At 37.7% G+C, this 16,709-nt stretch overlaps 1 protein-coding gene across 1 annotated transcript in view; it reads left to right on the top strand.

The window, feature by feature from the left end:
• Positions 1-13,082, top strand: part of HPGD (15-hydroxyprostaglandin dehydrogenase) — a 36,432-nt gene extending 23,350 nt beyond the window's left edge. Inside the window, exons 5-7 of the mRNA XM_023742936.1 lie at positions 7,514-7,590; positions 9,658-9,821; positions 11,034-13,082. Coding sequence (XP_023598704.1) covers positions 7,514-7,590; positions 9,658-9,821; positions 11,034-11,157 — 365 coding nt within the window. The 3' untranslated portion in view covers positions 11,158-13,082. The remainder of the gene's footprint in view (positions 1-7,513; positions 7,591-9,657; positions 9,822-11,033) is intronic.
• The last annotated feature ends 3,627 nt before the right edge of the window (positions 13,083-16,709 follow it).

Raw genomic sequence — 16,709 nt, 5'->3', positions numbered from 1 at the left:
CAAAAATTTATACACATATTGTTATGTGACCCTAGTTGCTCTCCCTGTAATGTGACAGCACACTCCTCCTTTCCACCTTAGATTTCCTGTGTCCATTCAACCAGCTCCTGTCTCTTTTTGCCTTCTCATCTCGCCTCCAGACAGGAGCTGCCCATTTAGTCTCATGTGTCTGCTTGAGCTAAGAAGCACACTCTTCACGAGTATCATTTTATGTCTTATAGTCCAGTCTAATCTTTGTCTGAAGAGTTGGCTTCGGGAATGGTTTCAGTTCTGGGCTAACAGAGAGTCAGGGGGCCATGTCTTCTGGGGTTCTTCCAGTCTCAGTGAGACCATTAAGCCTGGTCTTTTTATTAGAATTTGAGTTCTGCACCCCACTTTTCTCCTGCTCCATCAGGGAGTCTCTGTTGTGTTCCTTGTCAGGACAGTCATTGGTGGTAGCCAGGCACCATCTAGTTCTTCTGGTCTCAGGCTGACGGAGTCTCTGGTTTATGTGGCCCTTTCTGTCTCTTGGGCTAATATTTTCTTTGTGCCTTTGGTGTTCTTCATTCTTCTTTATTCCTGGTAGGTTGGGGCCAACTGATGTATCTTAGATGGCTGCTCACTAGCTTTTAAGACCCCAGATGCTACTCACCAAAGTGGGATCCAGAACATTTTCTTAACTTGTTATGCCAGTTGACCTAGATGTCCCCTGAAAGCATGGTCCCCAGACCACTGGCTGCTGCTACTCTGTCTCTTGAAGTGTTTGGTTGTATTCAGGAAACTTCTTAGCTTTTGATTTAGTCCAGTTGCGCTGACTTCCCCTGTGGGGTGTGTTGTCTTTCCCTTTACCTAAGGTAATTCTTATCTACTATCTAGTTAGTGAATACCCATCCTTCTCCCTCCCTACCCTAGTTAACCATAAAAGAACGTTTTCTTCTGTGTTTAAACCATTTCTTGAGTTCTTATAATAGTGGTCTCGTACAATATTTATCATTTTGCGACTGACTAATTTCACTCGGCATAATTCCTTCCAGACACATCCATGTTACAAGACGTTTCGCAAATTCATCATTGCTGTTTATCATTGCGTAGCATTTCATTGTGTGAATATAGCATAATTTGTTTATCCATTCATTTGTTGATGGGCACCTAAGTTGTATCCATCTTTTTGCTATTGTAAACAGTACTGCAGTGAACGCGGGTGAGCATGTATCTATTCGTGTGGCAGCTCTTATTTCTTAGGATATAGTCCAAAGAGTGAGATTGCTGGATCATATGGCACTCTATTTCTAGCTTTTTAGAGAAAGTGCCAAATCGATTTCCAAAGTGGTTGTACCATTTTACATTCCCACCCACAGTGTATAAGTGTTCCAGTCTCTCAACAACCTCTCCAACATTTATTATTTTCCATTTTTTGGATTAATGCTAGCCTTGTTGGGGTGAGAGAGTATCTCATTGCAGTTTTGATTTGCATTTCTCTAGTGGCTAATGATTGTGAGCATTTCCTTATGTATCTGGTAGCCACCAGAATGTCTTCTTTGGTGAAGTACTGTTCATATCCTTTGCCCATTTTTTAATCAAGTTATTTGCCTTTTTCTTGTTGAGGTTTTGCTGTAACTTGTAGATTTTAGAGATGAGACGTTGATCGGATTTGTTGTAGCCAAAATTTTTTTCCCAGTCTGTAGGTTATCTTTTTACTGTTTTGGTGAAGTCTTTTGATGAGTGTAAGTGTTTGATTTTTAGGAGCTCCCAGTTATCTTGTTTCTCTATGGTTTGTATTCTGTTTATACCATGTATTAGGACTCCTAGCAGTGTCCCTATTTTTTCTTCCATGACCGTCATCGTTTTCGATTTTATATTTAGGTCTTTAATCCATTTTGAGTTCGTTCTTTTGCATGGTGTGAGTATGGGTCTTGTTTCCTTTTTTTTGCAGACGGATATCCAGTTATGCCAGCACCATTTGTTAAAGAGACCACCTTTTCCCCAATTAACAAACTTTAGGCCTTTCACAAATATTAGCTGCTTATAGGCGGATGAATTTATGTCTGGATTCTCAATTCTGTTCGACTGGTCTATGTATCTGTTGTTGTACCAGTACTAGACTATTTTGACTACCGTGGTGGTATAATAGGTTCTAAAATCAGGTAGTGTGAGGCCACCCAATTTGTTCTTGTTCTTCAGTAATGTTTTACTTATCTGGGGCCTCTTCACTTTCCATATGAAGTCGATAATTTATTTCTCCCTCGTTAAAAAATGCCATTAGGATCTGGATCAAGATTGCATTGGATCTGTAGATAGCTTTCGGTAGAATTTACATTTTCACAATGTTGAGTCTTCCTATCCATGAGCAAGGTGTGTTTTTCCACTTATGTAGGTCTTTTTTGGTTTCTTGTAGTAACGTCTTGTAGTTTTCTTTGTGTAGGTCTTCTACATCTCTGGTTAGATTATTCCTAAGTATTTTATCTTTTCTGTGTACAGTATCATATCATCTGCAAATAGAGATACTTTTACTTCTTCCTTACCAACCTGGATGTCCTTTATTTCTTTATCTAGCCTAATTGCTCTGGCTAGGACCTCTAGCACAGTGTTGAATAAGAGTGGTGATAAGGGCATCCTTGTCTGGTTCCCGTTCTCAAGGGGAATGCTTTCAGACTCTCCATTTAGGATGATGTAGGCTGTTGGCTTTGTATAAATGCCTTTAATTATATCCAGGAGTTTCCCTTCTATTCCTATTTTGCTGAGAGTTTTTATCATGAGTAGGTGTTGGACTTTGTCAAATGCCTTTTCCACATCAATTGATAAGATCATGTGGTTCTTGTCTTTTGTTTTGTTTGTGTGATGGATTACATTGATTGTTTTTCTAGTGTTGAACCATCCCTGCATACCTGGTATAAATCCCACTTGGTCATGGTGAATTATTTTTTTGATATGTTGCTGAATTCTATTGGCTAGAATTTTGTTGAGAATTTTTGCATCTATGTTCATGAGGGATATTGGTCTGTAATTTTCTTTTTTTTTGTGGTATCTTTACCTGGTTTTGGTATCAGCGTTATGCTGGCTTCATAGAATGAGTTTGGGAGTATTCCGTCCTTTTGTATGCTCCGAAATACCTTTAGTAGTAGTGGTGTTAACTCTTGTCTGAAAGTTTAGTTGAATTCTCCAGTGAAGCCATCAGGACCAGGGCTTTTTTTGTTGTTGTTTGGAGTTTTTTAATTATCTTTTCAGTCTCTTCTTTTGTTATGGGTTTATTTAGTTGTTCTACCTCTGTTTGTGTTAGTCTAAGTAGGTAGTACGTTTCTAGAAATTTGTCCATTCCTCTAGGTTTTCAAATTTGTTAGAGTACAATTTTTCATAGTATTCTGTTATGATTCTTTTAATTTCAGTTAGGTCTGTTGTGATATCACCATCTCATTTCTTATTCAAGTTGTTTGCTTCTTCTCCTGTTTTCTTTTGTCAGTTTGGCCAGTGGTTTATCGATTTTGTTGGTCTTTTCAAAGAACCAGCTTTTGGTCTTGTTAACTCTTTCAATTGTGTTTTTCTATTTTCTATTTCATTTAATTCTGCTCTGATTTTATTGTTTCCTTTCTTCTAGTGTTCAAGGGCTTCTGTTGTTTCTCTCTAGTTATTCAAGTTGTAAGGTTAATGTTTTGATTCTTGCCCTTTCTTCTTTTTGGATGTGTGCATTTATTGCTATGAATTGACCTCTGAGCAGTGCTTTTGCTGTGTCCCAAAAGTTCTGGTAGGATGTGTTTTCATTCTCATTTGATTCTTTGAATTTCTTTATTCCATCCTTAATTTCTTCTATAACCCAGTAGTTTTTGAGCAAGCTGTTGTTCAGTTCCCATGTGTTTGATTTTTTTTCCTTGCTTTTTCTGTTATTGATTTCTACTTCTATGTCCGTATGGTCAGAAAAGATGCTTTGTAATATTTCAATGCTTTGGATTCTGTTAAGGCTTGCTTTTTGACCTAATAATGTGGTCTCTTCTGGAGGATGTTCCATGTGCATTGGAAAGAAAGTATACTTGGCTGCTGTTGGGTGGAGTGTTCGGTATATGTCTATGAGATCAAGTTGATTGATTGTGGCATTTAGATCTTCTGTGTCTTTATTGAGCTTCATGGTTTTCTTAGTTTTTATTTTGATGTGCAGGATTGTTAGCTTCCCTTGTGGTTACTTTAATATTTACCCCTATTTTTCTAAGTTTAAACCACTCTTTTATTTCTTTATATCACCTTGACTTCCTCTCCATATGAAAGATCCATGACTACATTTTTAAGTCCCCCTTTTTTATTTTAATATTGTCATCTTTTACATATTGATGTCTCTGTTTCCCTATTTTCAGAGTTTTAGCTTCAATTTTTTTTTTTGGACTTCCCTGTCTTGGTTGATATCTGGTTGCTTGTCCTGTGTTTCTAGTCTTGGGTTGTTATCTGGTGTTATCGATTTTCTAACCGGAGGACTCCCTTTAGTATTTCTTGTAATTTTGGTTTGGTTTTTGCAAATTCCCTAAACTTCTGTTTATCTGGAAACGCCCTAATTTCACCATCATATCTGAGAGACAGTTTTGCTGGATACATAATTCTTGGCTAGCAATTTTTTTCTTCAAGGCTTTATATATGTCATCCCATTGCTTTCTTGCCTGCGTGGTTTCTACTGAGTAGTCCAAGCTTTGTCTTACTGACTCTCCTTTATAGATGAGTTTTGTTTATCCCCAGCCCCTCTTAAAATTCTCTCTTTATCTTTGGTTTTGGCAAGTTTGACTATAATGTCTTGGTGACTTTCTTTTGCGATCTACCTTATGTGGGGTTCGATGAGCATCTTGAATGGGTATCATCTCATCTTTCATGATATCAGGGACGTTTTCTGCCAACAAATCTTCAATAATTCTCTCTGTATTTTCTGTTATCCCGCCCACCCCGTTCTTGTAATCCAATCACTCATAGGTTATTCCTATTGATAGAGTCCACACATTTCTTGGGGCTTCTTCATTTTTTTAAATTCTTTCATCTTATTTTTCCTCAAATAAGTTGGTGTCAAGTGCCTTATCTTCAATCTCACTAATTCTGACTTCCATTGCCTCAGTTCTGCTCCTGTGACTTTCTATTGAGTTGTGTAATTCTGAGATTTTATTGTTAATCTTCTGGATTTCTGTTTGCTATTGCTCTATGGATTCTTGCAGCCTGTTAAATTTGTCCTTATGCTCTTATATAATCTTCTTAAGTTCCTTTATTACTTTGTCTGTGTCTTCCTTGGCTTGTTCAGCATTTTGCATGATCTCCTTCCTGATCTCTTGAAGAGTTCTGTATGCTAATCTTTTGTATTCTACCTCTGGTAATTCCAAGAAATTCCCTTCTTCTGGAAGATTTCTTGATTCTTTGTTTTGGGAGCTTGCTGAAGCCATCATGGTCAGCCTCTTTATGTGATTTGATATTGACTGTTGTCTCTGAGCCATTAATAAGTTATTATATTTATTTATTTTATGTTTGCTTACTTTTTCCTAGCTTCTTGTTTTGTTTTGGTTTGGTTTGATATGCCCAAATAGGCTGTTCACGTGAGCTAGTTTAATTATTTGTGGCTTTAAAGCTCTAACGTCCTATCACCAGGTGGTTAGAAATGTTACTTGGTATATGAGCCAAGGAGTCCATTTACTTTTCTTGTACGGATTCATCTCAGGTGTCCAGATAGTCAGTCACCAACTGTGTGGTGCAGGCTTTCACCTACAGTCCTAGATGGGCAGGGGTGATTGGAGTAGGCACGGGTATCTGGCTGCAAGTACAAGTACAGTGCTGAGCAAGGCAGGGGGCTAACAGCTGCCCCTGAGCATCTGGAAGGAAAGCATTTCCCTGTTCCCTAGAGTGCATAGGTGGGTGAGTTTTGAGTCAGACTACAGGCACTCAATGCTGTTGGTTGTAAGGACTGGGAGGCACCACTTATTCTCAGACCTTTGTCGCAGTGGTTAGGTCGCGTGAGTGGAGCCACCAGTACTCAGGCCCTTGATGTGGGTAGGTGAGGATCCTTCTTAACGGGCAGAGTGGTGTCAAACGTCATGAACCTGCCACTCCACCATCTAGCTGATACTGTGAAGTTATGCTTCAGGTATATACCCTGTTGTACTGTGCTAATGAGGGCCTACGCTGTTGAAATGGGCCCACACAGGTCTATGCAGAGGTGAAAGGCATTCAATGTCCATGCACCTCTTATGCCTGTGCCTTGGCAAAGCAGCTGTGCCTGCCCTGAGTTCCTGGCTTAGAGGAGTTGGCAGATTATTTTTTCCTGTTTGTTAATTTGTTCCCTCTCCAAGGCCTGGAGAATGGCTCAGGGCACATGACAGGTCCTACTTCTGGCCCAGGGAACGCAGCAATCACTAAAGATGTCCTGGGACCCTGTGCAGAGTGAGGAGGGAGTACATAAAGATTCTTCCCAAATGGAGTGTTTTTTGATCTGTGCAGTAGGTTAGATGCATGTACTTATCTTTTGCCGATTGAGCACCCCTTTTCACTAGTTCTGGAGGCTTGAGTAGACTCTCTGCTGCTTGGTCTCTCTTGATGTGGAAAATGCATCCCGAATGCCACTGCTTGCCTTACTGTGTACCCCAGCTGATCTGGCCTGCAGGGTGCCAGTTCCTTCCAGGTCAGGTCTGGCAACTCCTCACTGCTTCTGAACCATCTCTCCCTTCCCCTGCCACTCAGTCCAATTCCTCAATTTTGCCTTTGATGTTCAGGGCTCCTAGATTGTCATATATAATCAACTCACTTGCTTTTTCAGGTCTTTTTTGTAAGAGGGACCACCAGAAGCATCTGAAAACTCCGTCATCTTGACCCCACCTCACCTTTTAATTTTCTTAAAACCTTAGTGGCATTTATTTGGTACAGGCTAATGACAAGGAACTGTATATTAGCTTACAACAAAGACACACTAATCTCCAAGTCCCTCTTAAGCTATTTAAATTTCTTCAGCCATTTTGTAGTATTAAAAAAATGTAGCCTAAATACGTTTTAAAACACAGACTTAAAAATTGAACTCAGGTGCTGACTCTCTTTATATGTTAGAGAGCACTGAGTTCTCTTGACAGAAAATCAGGCAAACAGAAAAGCTCACAGATCACTCTTGGCTATATCCCTAGATGTGGCGTAGTCATTAAGAGCTCAGCTGCTCACCAGAAGGTTGACAGTTGAAATCCACCAACTTCTTCTTGCAAACCCTATGGGGCAGTTCTAGTCTGTCCTGTAGGGTCGCTATGAGTGGGAACCAACTCGAGGGCACCTAACAACATCTTACCTACCAGAGATTCTGGACAAGATAGTAGAGGTCAGGGAAAGAATAACTTATGCTAAGCCTGGTGAGTTTTACAAAGTTGTATGGTGATTATTTTAGTCATCACTAGTGTTAGTGACCTAGTGATTATATTATTTTCTAGATTAATCTTAAATTGAAACATGCACAAACTATTTATCTGAAGGGTCATCACTGGATATAGTCTGCTTATTTTTTAGTCAATTTGTTTAAATGTTTTTAATTTTTTTTTGTTTGTTTCAGGGCTCATGCCTGTTGCACAACAGCCCGTGTATTGTGCTTCAAAGCATGGTATAATTGGATTCACACGCTCAGCTGCGGTATGGCCATAACCACTACCACGTCATTCTTTATCTTTTTCTACATATTCGAAACATGAGTTTTATAAAGTAGAAGCAAATAAATTCAGAATTCAATACATCTGGATAAAAGAAATAATATTATACTTCATTATTTATTATAAGAATTTTTTTATAAAATCTTTTTTTTCCCAGATCACATAAAGGACCACATAAATAATAAGTCACTTAAAAATGAAATATCTTCTAAACATAGATGTGTTATTGAAAAATATCCTAAGGATATTATTATATTATAGGGAGATACTCTTTATTTTAAAAATTGGCTCCAAATTTAAAAATTGTGAACTTCAGGCTTCTATATTTAGAACATGAAATATGCTCTAGATGTTACTTGCCACAAAGAAAATGAGGGTAGAACATGGAGGCTGGAGAGAGGGGCGGGTCCAAGCATTTACCCCATAGCGTGGTCAAGGATGAAGTCTCTGTGGAAGGTTTACCCCACAGAGTGGCCAAGGATGAAGTCTCTGTGGAGGCCTGGAGTGAAAGGTGTTCAGAGCTTAAAAAAAATATTGTAGACCTAGTCAGCTGCATGATGCAGTGGTTAAGAGTTACTGCAAGCTATGGCTGCTAACCAAAAGGTCGACAGTTCCAATCTACCAGCCACTCCTTGAAAACCTTATGGGAAAGCTCTACTCTGTCCTTATGGGTGACTATGAGTTGGAATCAACTCATAGATTTGGTTTGGGTTTGGGTTTAGTCAGTCGCATGGACCGGTAGCAAGAGGTGAGGACACTTGCCTTTTTCCAGTCACTGACCAAATGGCAGTCTGAATGGGAGAGTAGCAAGAGGTACAGCTAGAGATATAATTAGGGGCCAGACGAGAAAGGGCTTATGGGCCACGGTAATGAGCTTGGCTTTTGTTTTAAGTGCAGTGATCAATGGGTCCTGTAAGTCCAGGACTGACAAGATCAGATTTCCATTTTAACAAGATCATTCTGGCTGCTGTTTGGAGAATGTATTAGAGGACAAGTGTAGAAGCAGAAAGAACAGTTGGGAGGCTTCTGCCACCGTTAGCTGAGGTGAGACAAAGGGGGTTCAGAGAGATGAAAAAATAATATTAACAACAGAGGAAATGCTAGGGGACAGATAAAACAGACATGTGAATGTTAAATATTAAATAAAAAATGAAGATCAGAAATGCTTGTAATTTAAATTGATTGGAAATTTTTATTTACTTTGCAAAGACAGTTTTTATTCAACTTTCTGTGAACACATAAAATTATTACAAAACCAAACTGTTGCCGTCTAGTCAATTCCGACTCATAGCAAACCTATAGGAGAGAGTAGAACTGCCCCAAAGGGTTTCCAAGGAGCAGCTGGTGGATTTGAACTGTTAACCTTTTGGTTAGCAGCCTGAACTCTTAACCACTGCACCACCAGGGCTCCAAGTTGTTACAAAGCAAAGTAAATCTTAAAAACCAGGAGTTTGTAATTAAAATTATGAGACTGGAAAATTATATTTTATTTTACAAATAGTTTGAATTAAATTAAAAAGTTTAAAATTAAGCCAAAAAATGTTAGCCTGAAAATACTTAAGTTGTCTTCCTGACAGTACAGTGTTGGAGGTTATTGTCATGCTCTTCAGAACCGATCAAAGTCCTAAAAATTTCCACCAACAGTATTTTTTAAGCAAATATTCTCTGTTATATAACCTTATCTTTGAAAGAAAACTTGGGATATTAATTCTAAGCCTCAGCTTCTTAGCTTCAGATTCCCACATAGTTCAGTTGATACTATGCTGGATAATTAGGTAGGAGGAACTTAGATAATTAATTACTTTCAGGAGTTGTCCAATAATACTGACTTTTTAAAAATGAATTACTTGAGGCTTTCAGGAGTTAATTTGGCACTTTAGGTACGTATTCTTTTTCTTCCTTTTTGCTTTCTGGTCAACCCTGGTATTGCCATTGCCACATAGTTGGGAAGATATCTATGTCAGAGACTGTTAAATAGCTTATCAGTTTGTCCTATGCCGATCATTTACAAAATTGCTGAAACCTGCAACTTTCGGCTTCTAATTGGCAGATGGCTGCTAATCTCATGAACAGTGGTGTGAGAATGAATGCCATTTGCCCTGGCTTTGTCAATACAGCCATCCTCGAATCCATTGAAAAAGAAGAAAACATGGGACAATATATAGAATACACGGCTCCTATCAAGGATATGATGAAATTCTACGGAGTTTTGGAGTAAGTAAAGCTATGCTTATTTTTCTTCATATGATGGATAAAGTAATAATCTAGACATAAACAATAAGAAGTGAAAAACTTACCTTTCAAATTTGAGCTTCAGTGTTTTGGTTTAGCAAACACTCTGAAAGAAAAGATTTTTTTCTGGGTTTCTAAACAACGTGTTTACACGTCATGAATTTTACTTTGAAATATAGACAATGCCTTATTAATCTTCAGCCATAATTACATTGGAAAAAAACAAAAGGGTCCTATTTAATCATCTTTGGAGGTGATGGTAGTCTTGGTACCTTAGCTAAGTTTCAAGCAATATTCAAATATATCCTTGTAAAATTTTATATGGTTCCATAACTGCAACCGTTTTCATAAGAAACCCTTATTGTTGCAACACATACATTTGGTAAACAATGTCGGAGTTAGAGCAGTTAAGGTTTTCCAAGGAGTCAGCCAGTCTAAGAACAAATCTGTCTCCGCTACTGGCCATGAACTTATTCATCGACCTCTAGGTACCTCAATTTCCTCACATGTAAAATGAGGATAATACTGTAACAAATTTAGGGACATTGGAAAGACTTAAATAAGATGATACATGGGAGATGCTTAAAACAGCAAGCGGTAAATTATTGGCACCTAAGTGTTTGCTTTTTGGTTTAATCAGTGTTAAGTGTGCCCTAGTGACAACGATTAAACGTTGGGCTGCTAACCAAAAGGTTGGCGGTTGGACCCAAAGGTCAGTGGCTCCGCGTGAAAAAGACCTGGGAAACTGCTCCTGTAAAGATTACAGCGTAGAAAACCCTATGGGGCAGTTGTACTCTGCCACATGGGATCACCAAGAGTCAGAATCGACTCAAGGGCACCTACCAACAACAAGTGTTAGCTATAATTCCTAATGTTTCTACTTCAACTGTTTCTATCCAGTAAGTCTAAGATCGATGGATATGGTAAAGATGAGAAAATGATCATTTTCTCAATGTAAATAATGAATATAAATCCTTCCTGCCAAATGACAGATTAGGCATGGAATCTACCACTAACAATTATCATATAATTTAGTGAATATCCAACTGAATAAAAATTGAAGGTAACAATAGCTTGATAACATACATTTCTCTATTACATGTTAAAGGTAGTAGATTCTTCAGAAAATAAAATGAAATAAAAATATGCCTCACTCTTAAGTTTCAAAGTGACAATGTTTCCTTTTATTTTTAGCCCATCCATGATTGCCAATGGGTTAATAACCCTCATTGAAGATGATGCTTTCAATGGTGCTATTATGAAGATCACAGTGTCTAAGGGAATTCATTTTCAAGACTATGATACAACTTCAGCTTAGTGAACATCTTACATGTTGGACGTATCTGAAAATAAACACAAATGACTTATATTCAGACCATATCTTCCTTTAAGTACTGCTTTTTAAATGAAATCTTATAGTTTGAAACTTTTCGTAAAAATGAGAATTAGAGAAATTTCCTTCATGCATTGGATGTTAATAAGTATGTTAATGTTTTTCTAAATGATTAGCTCTACATATGGATAAGAAAATTATCAAAAATATGATGTGGACCAAAGGTAGGTTGTGATCTTTAGAGTCTAAGTAATGACTAAAACAGAGAATATTCAAGGAATATTCTGCCATCCATTTAAATCTGTGATTCATAATTATTGTTTTTCAAAACATCGTTTTAAAAGAGATACTTGAATTGCTATTTAAATCAAACCTGATGTAAAAAGACTCATTTTGTTTCTGTGTTTGTACTTTAAGAGAAGAAAGCTACCTACAATGGCAAATGTTTGGTAATAATAATTTTTACTTATGTACCATCTTTTCACTGAACATCTCAGCTTTCTAAACTTGTTAGCCTATTTTGGACCCATTTGTTAACTAATGAATATATTACAGTGTGCAAATTTCCCAAATGAAAAATCTGATGTTTGGAAACATGATGGAACGTGACTGGCTGGGAATGCTGATTCACAGTTCAGCCATCACCTGGGAAGAACACTTCTTTCCTCTTTGCTTATTTTAAAGACTTTGACTCCCAAAACTCAGGAATGAATCTTTTAACAGTCAAGCAAAAAGAATAGTTAGTACTCCTAAAATGTTATATTAAGATATGCTCAGTAAGAAAAAAAATAAATGTACTTGTTTTTAGATTACTTTATTTGTACCAATTTCAAAAGTGCTTACTTAGTTTTCAATAAAACTCTTTAATCTTCGTAAGTTACTTAGTGTTCTATGTATAGCTGTTGAGGAGAATAAAGCAATTTGTCACAATCACAACTGTAAATATTTTTTGTATGCTGAATGTCATAATAACCCAGAGGAAAAATAGCAGTGATGTTCTGCCCTTTTCACCGTCAGATACTTTAAGAAAAACTCATTAAATGCATCTGTTTTGGGTAACACTGTTTGCAAGCAGTATTAATGCTAAGAATACTGAAAGCGCAAGATTTCCAAATCAATCATTTTTTTTCACAGAAATATTGTATAAATGAAGCAATGCCTACTAAGGGCCAGAGTTCCCGGTTTGGAGGGACACCCATCCACGGTAGGTTGATAAGGATTTCATAGAGATACTGGAGTGTTCTCGCACCTCACTCTGTTGGAACTCTGCCATAGACAGCAATGCTTTCATTTTTAAGGAGTAATTTGAAGGTGAATAACAGTTGTCTAAAGGTCTACATAATGTATTTGACAAACACCAGGAAATAAACATCAAAGAATATCTGATACCAATAAATTGTAATTAGACACAAACTTGTTTGTAACTTATGACCAGACCCACCCATTGCCGTGAGTTGATTCCGACTCATAGTGACCAGTGACCAGTTAATGGATGATACAGGTATGTGCAGTATGAGTTATGTATTTTCCTACTTCAATGTAAAGCCACAGCTTAAACTTTGCAGTTACGTATCATTTTTGTACTGGCAGCCTTCAACATACATTGTGAATTGAATTAATTTCTTTTTCAATTCAATAGATGATGTCAACATTTAAAGTAAAATACTGAATAGAACTGAATAAAAATGTGAGTTACCACTGAATAAACTGAATAAAAATGTGAATTCCCATGCTGGAAACAACTCTTGGGTAAGAACTGTGCTTTTTTTCCTGCTGACACCCCTTGCAAGTCCGTGATAAATACTTAGTGAAGAGAAAGCTCTTGAATCCTACAGCTCCCCAGCATAAACTCTATTTCAGTCTTTGTATATAACCAGTCCTTATCTACAGAAACATTTTCCTTTTAGGAACCCCATGGTTTTAGACACACAATTTTTGATTCCACTGGACAGCTTAAATCTTTTCCACTGAGATTAGTAATGGTTGTGCTTTCCAGAATACTTAAAGAATTTCCCAATAGTGAGGTAGCATGAGCCTGAAATGCAAACCCAAGGAGGAATTTGAAAGTCATTCTTTCTCTGAGTACCAACAGGGTCTGGGAAGAGCCGGGCCCCCTGAATTTATTCTTGTTCTTTAATAATTACAAGTGATGGATGGCATTAAACATCCTCTCAGGAGACAGTTGCTCATATGATGCTCTTCCGTTTTACCTAAAGCAGAGTTTAACAGCATTCTGTGTAAATATAGAAATAGAAAAGCTGTTGTTTACAGTTTTAAATTCTAAATGATCTCCTTTTCTATGTGAATTGCTACTCATCAAATGATTATTAATTCTACATATAAAGCTTGGTCTTTTAAAACGCTTGTATTTCATTTTCTACAAATAAAGATATGTCTAACGTTAAAAGTAAAAAAAATCATTTAAAAACATGTAAGTAGATTAAAAACTTATATTAAAACTTGTCTTCTATAAATAGCATGAAATAAATCTACAACATTGTATGATATATACTGGTTGAGAAAAATAAATACTGGTTTGGGGGGAGAAAGACCTTGGCTTCCTTAAGTTATTTTTCTGTGAAAATTCTAGAAAAAATAAGTATTTTTTCTGGTGCATTTTTCTTCATAAATGAAGTAGGGATTCCCAGGAGAGAAAACTACAAAAATGTGGACACCGTCAAAAAAGACTGAGGCTTGATAATGACATTGAAATGTCAAAAGACCTTAATGTTTCCATATAAGGATCATTTTAGATACTTGTATTATCCCTTAAGATACTACAAGTGATGTACTACAGATAATAATGTGATGATTTCTATCTATGTTTGTTCTGTCAATAGAGTTAGACTATGGAAGAGGGCTGAGTATGCAAATTTTTAATAAAGTTCAAACCATTTCACGTACTTTTTGAAGGCTAGTGCCTCTTTTAAAAGACAGTAAGCAAAAGATCAGTTATGTTTTAATTGTTTGGATAAATTTGCAAAAACTATCATGGTTTCTTTAACATGCTTAGATCCAAGTTTTTTCAAACTGTCACATTGGATAGGATATGGCAGAAGAGAAGAGAATGAATAGAAAATATCAGCAGGCATCTCGTATATATTATTGCACTCATTTTCAATATAAAATACACTTCTTATTGTGAATTACAGTGAAAAAAGGTTTGAAAGTTACTTGATTTGACATTGTCTGTAATCATTGCCTTTAAATTTGCTTGATTTTTCGATTTCTGACTATACGGCCATCTTAATCCTATGGTTCTGTTCAAACTTACTAGCACCACTTCTAATTCATCTTACTAAAATGGCATGGGGACAACATAAAGTTTCTTTTTCTACATGCAACTACAGCATCAATACCAGTAATATAATGTCCTGAATAATGCACGCTGGTTTTAAAACTTTCTTCAAACTTTGTTCCTTTGCTTGGGCAAAGTATTTCACTGTCAGCATATAAACCAGATGCCATCGTGTTGATTCCGACTCATGGTGACCCCAAGCATGTCAATAGAACTGTGCTCCAAAGGGTTTTCAATGGTGATTTTTCAGAAGAAGATAACCGGACCTTTTTTGCCAAGGCACCTCTGGGGTGGCTGGAACTTCCAACCTTTCAGTTAGCAGGTGAGCACATTAACCATCGACACCACTCAGGTACTACTGTCAGCATATAACCAAAAAACCAAACCCATTGTCTTCCAGTTGATTCTGACTCATAGCGATCCTACAGGACAGAATAGAACTGCCCTATAGAGTTTCCAAGGAGCGGTCAGTGGATCTGAACTGCCAGCCTTTTGGTTAGAAGCTGAGCTCTTAACAACTGCACCACCAGGGCTCTCTAGTCAGCGTATTAACCTCTTGCCATCAAGTCGATTCCGACTCATAGGGACGCTAAAGGAGAGAGCAGAACTGCCCTATAGGGTTTCCAGGGAGCGCCTGGTGACTTAGAACTGCCAACCATTTGGTCAGCAGCAGTAGCTCTTAACCACTATGCCACCAGGGTTTCCTGTCAGCATAAGTTACATTAAATTTTTACAAGAATTTCTGAAGTTAGCATTGAACCGTGAAAATTTCTTTTTTTCCCCTTTCAAGCTTCCACGCATACATTCATTTATTCAACAAATAATTACTGAATAGTTATTTTGTAAGTAAATTCATTTATGCATGTCTAAATATATTATGTTCTATCTGGAAATCAGCTAGTGTATGGATCACAGTGGTCCTATCCTATGGGTCACAATGGCCCTGTCCTCAACCAAACACGGGGATGGCAAAGGAGCAGGCGACATTTTGTTCAGCTGTGCATGAGGTTGCTATGAGTTGGGGCAGACACAACAGCGGTTATCAACAACAGCAATATGGATATTAGGATAGGCATGTATCAATTAATGTCCAGTCAGGAAAACAACATTCAAGTCTGAAAGCGTAGAATTCAAGTCTGAAAGCGTAGACTATGGAGAACCAGTTACAAAGGTATTGGAAGAGCTGAAAAACCAAACCCAGAAAGACAAAGCAACATACAGTGTTAGCAACAGTAAGAAGGTATTACCACCTCTGGAAATGGTGGGACTCAAGGTGTTACCTGCACTCAGGAACCATGGTGGAGACTGCAAGCAAAGCTGGGACTGCAGAGCAGGGGCTGTCTGGTGGGAGTTGGAACCAGGGAGGATACATCCACTGCCAGAAAGGCTACCCTAAGGGGTGAGGGAGGAAATATTTATTCTGGAATCTTCCAACATGCTGCTCTCTAGTGTCCTGCCAGTGGCTACCAGTTGGCAAGGTAACCAGGAAAATATAGTTTGCAAGGTCAGTCCTTTGTGATACAGAGCTGAGAGGGGAAGGGCAGGAATGGATTTGAGAACAAATAGGCAAATGGTATGCATTGGGTATTTCCCATGCTACAATTGCAGATTTGAGCTTGCCACTTACCACCTACAAAAGCTTATTTTTAAGTCATGAGTAAAGATATCACTTAACTCCATAAAAATAAAATGGTCTGGTGTTTCTGGGGTCTGATCCCACAATAGCTAATACCCCTGCAGTCATCTGGCTTGTAAGTAAAAGCCTATGGTTTTAGGCATACGGATGTATGGATTTATTGCTAATTCTTATCACTAGTCTTCAAGATCATTTGTCTTATATTGTGACTTGAGGTGTTTAATCGGAAATACTGACTAGCCATCTTTGTACAGACGCTATGAAGAATACAATGATCCTAAAACTTGTTGGCTGTCTTATTAAATCCTACCGGAATGTTGGACTCAACCTCTTAAGTTTAAATTGAAAGAGGATAAACTGATAAATTCCTAGATTTAGGTTGCCGTAAAGTAATTTTTTGCTAATTATTAAACATTACTATCTAAATTTAAGTAAATTTTTATGTCATTGCCCCTAGTTTCATATGTTGCTGCTGTTGTTGTTGTTAGGTGCCGTTGAGTAGATTCTGACTCATAGCAACCCTGTAGGACAGAGTAGAACTACCCATAGGGTTTCCAAGGAGCCCTGGTGGATTTGAACTGCCAACCTTTTGGCTAGCAGCCT

This window comes from Trichechus manatus, unplaced genomic scaffold (assembly GCF_000243295.1).
Source record: "Trichechus manatus latirostris isolate Lorelei unplaced genomic scaffold, TriManLat1.0 scaffold00225, whole genome shotgun sequence".
Lineage (NCBI taxonomy): Eukaryota > Metazoa > Chordata > Mammalia > Sirenia > Trichechidae > Trichechus > Trichechus manatus.
The sequence above is the reverse complement of the archived record's forward strand: the minus strand, read 5'-3'. Positions and strand labels throughout refer to the sequence as shown.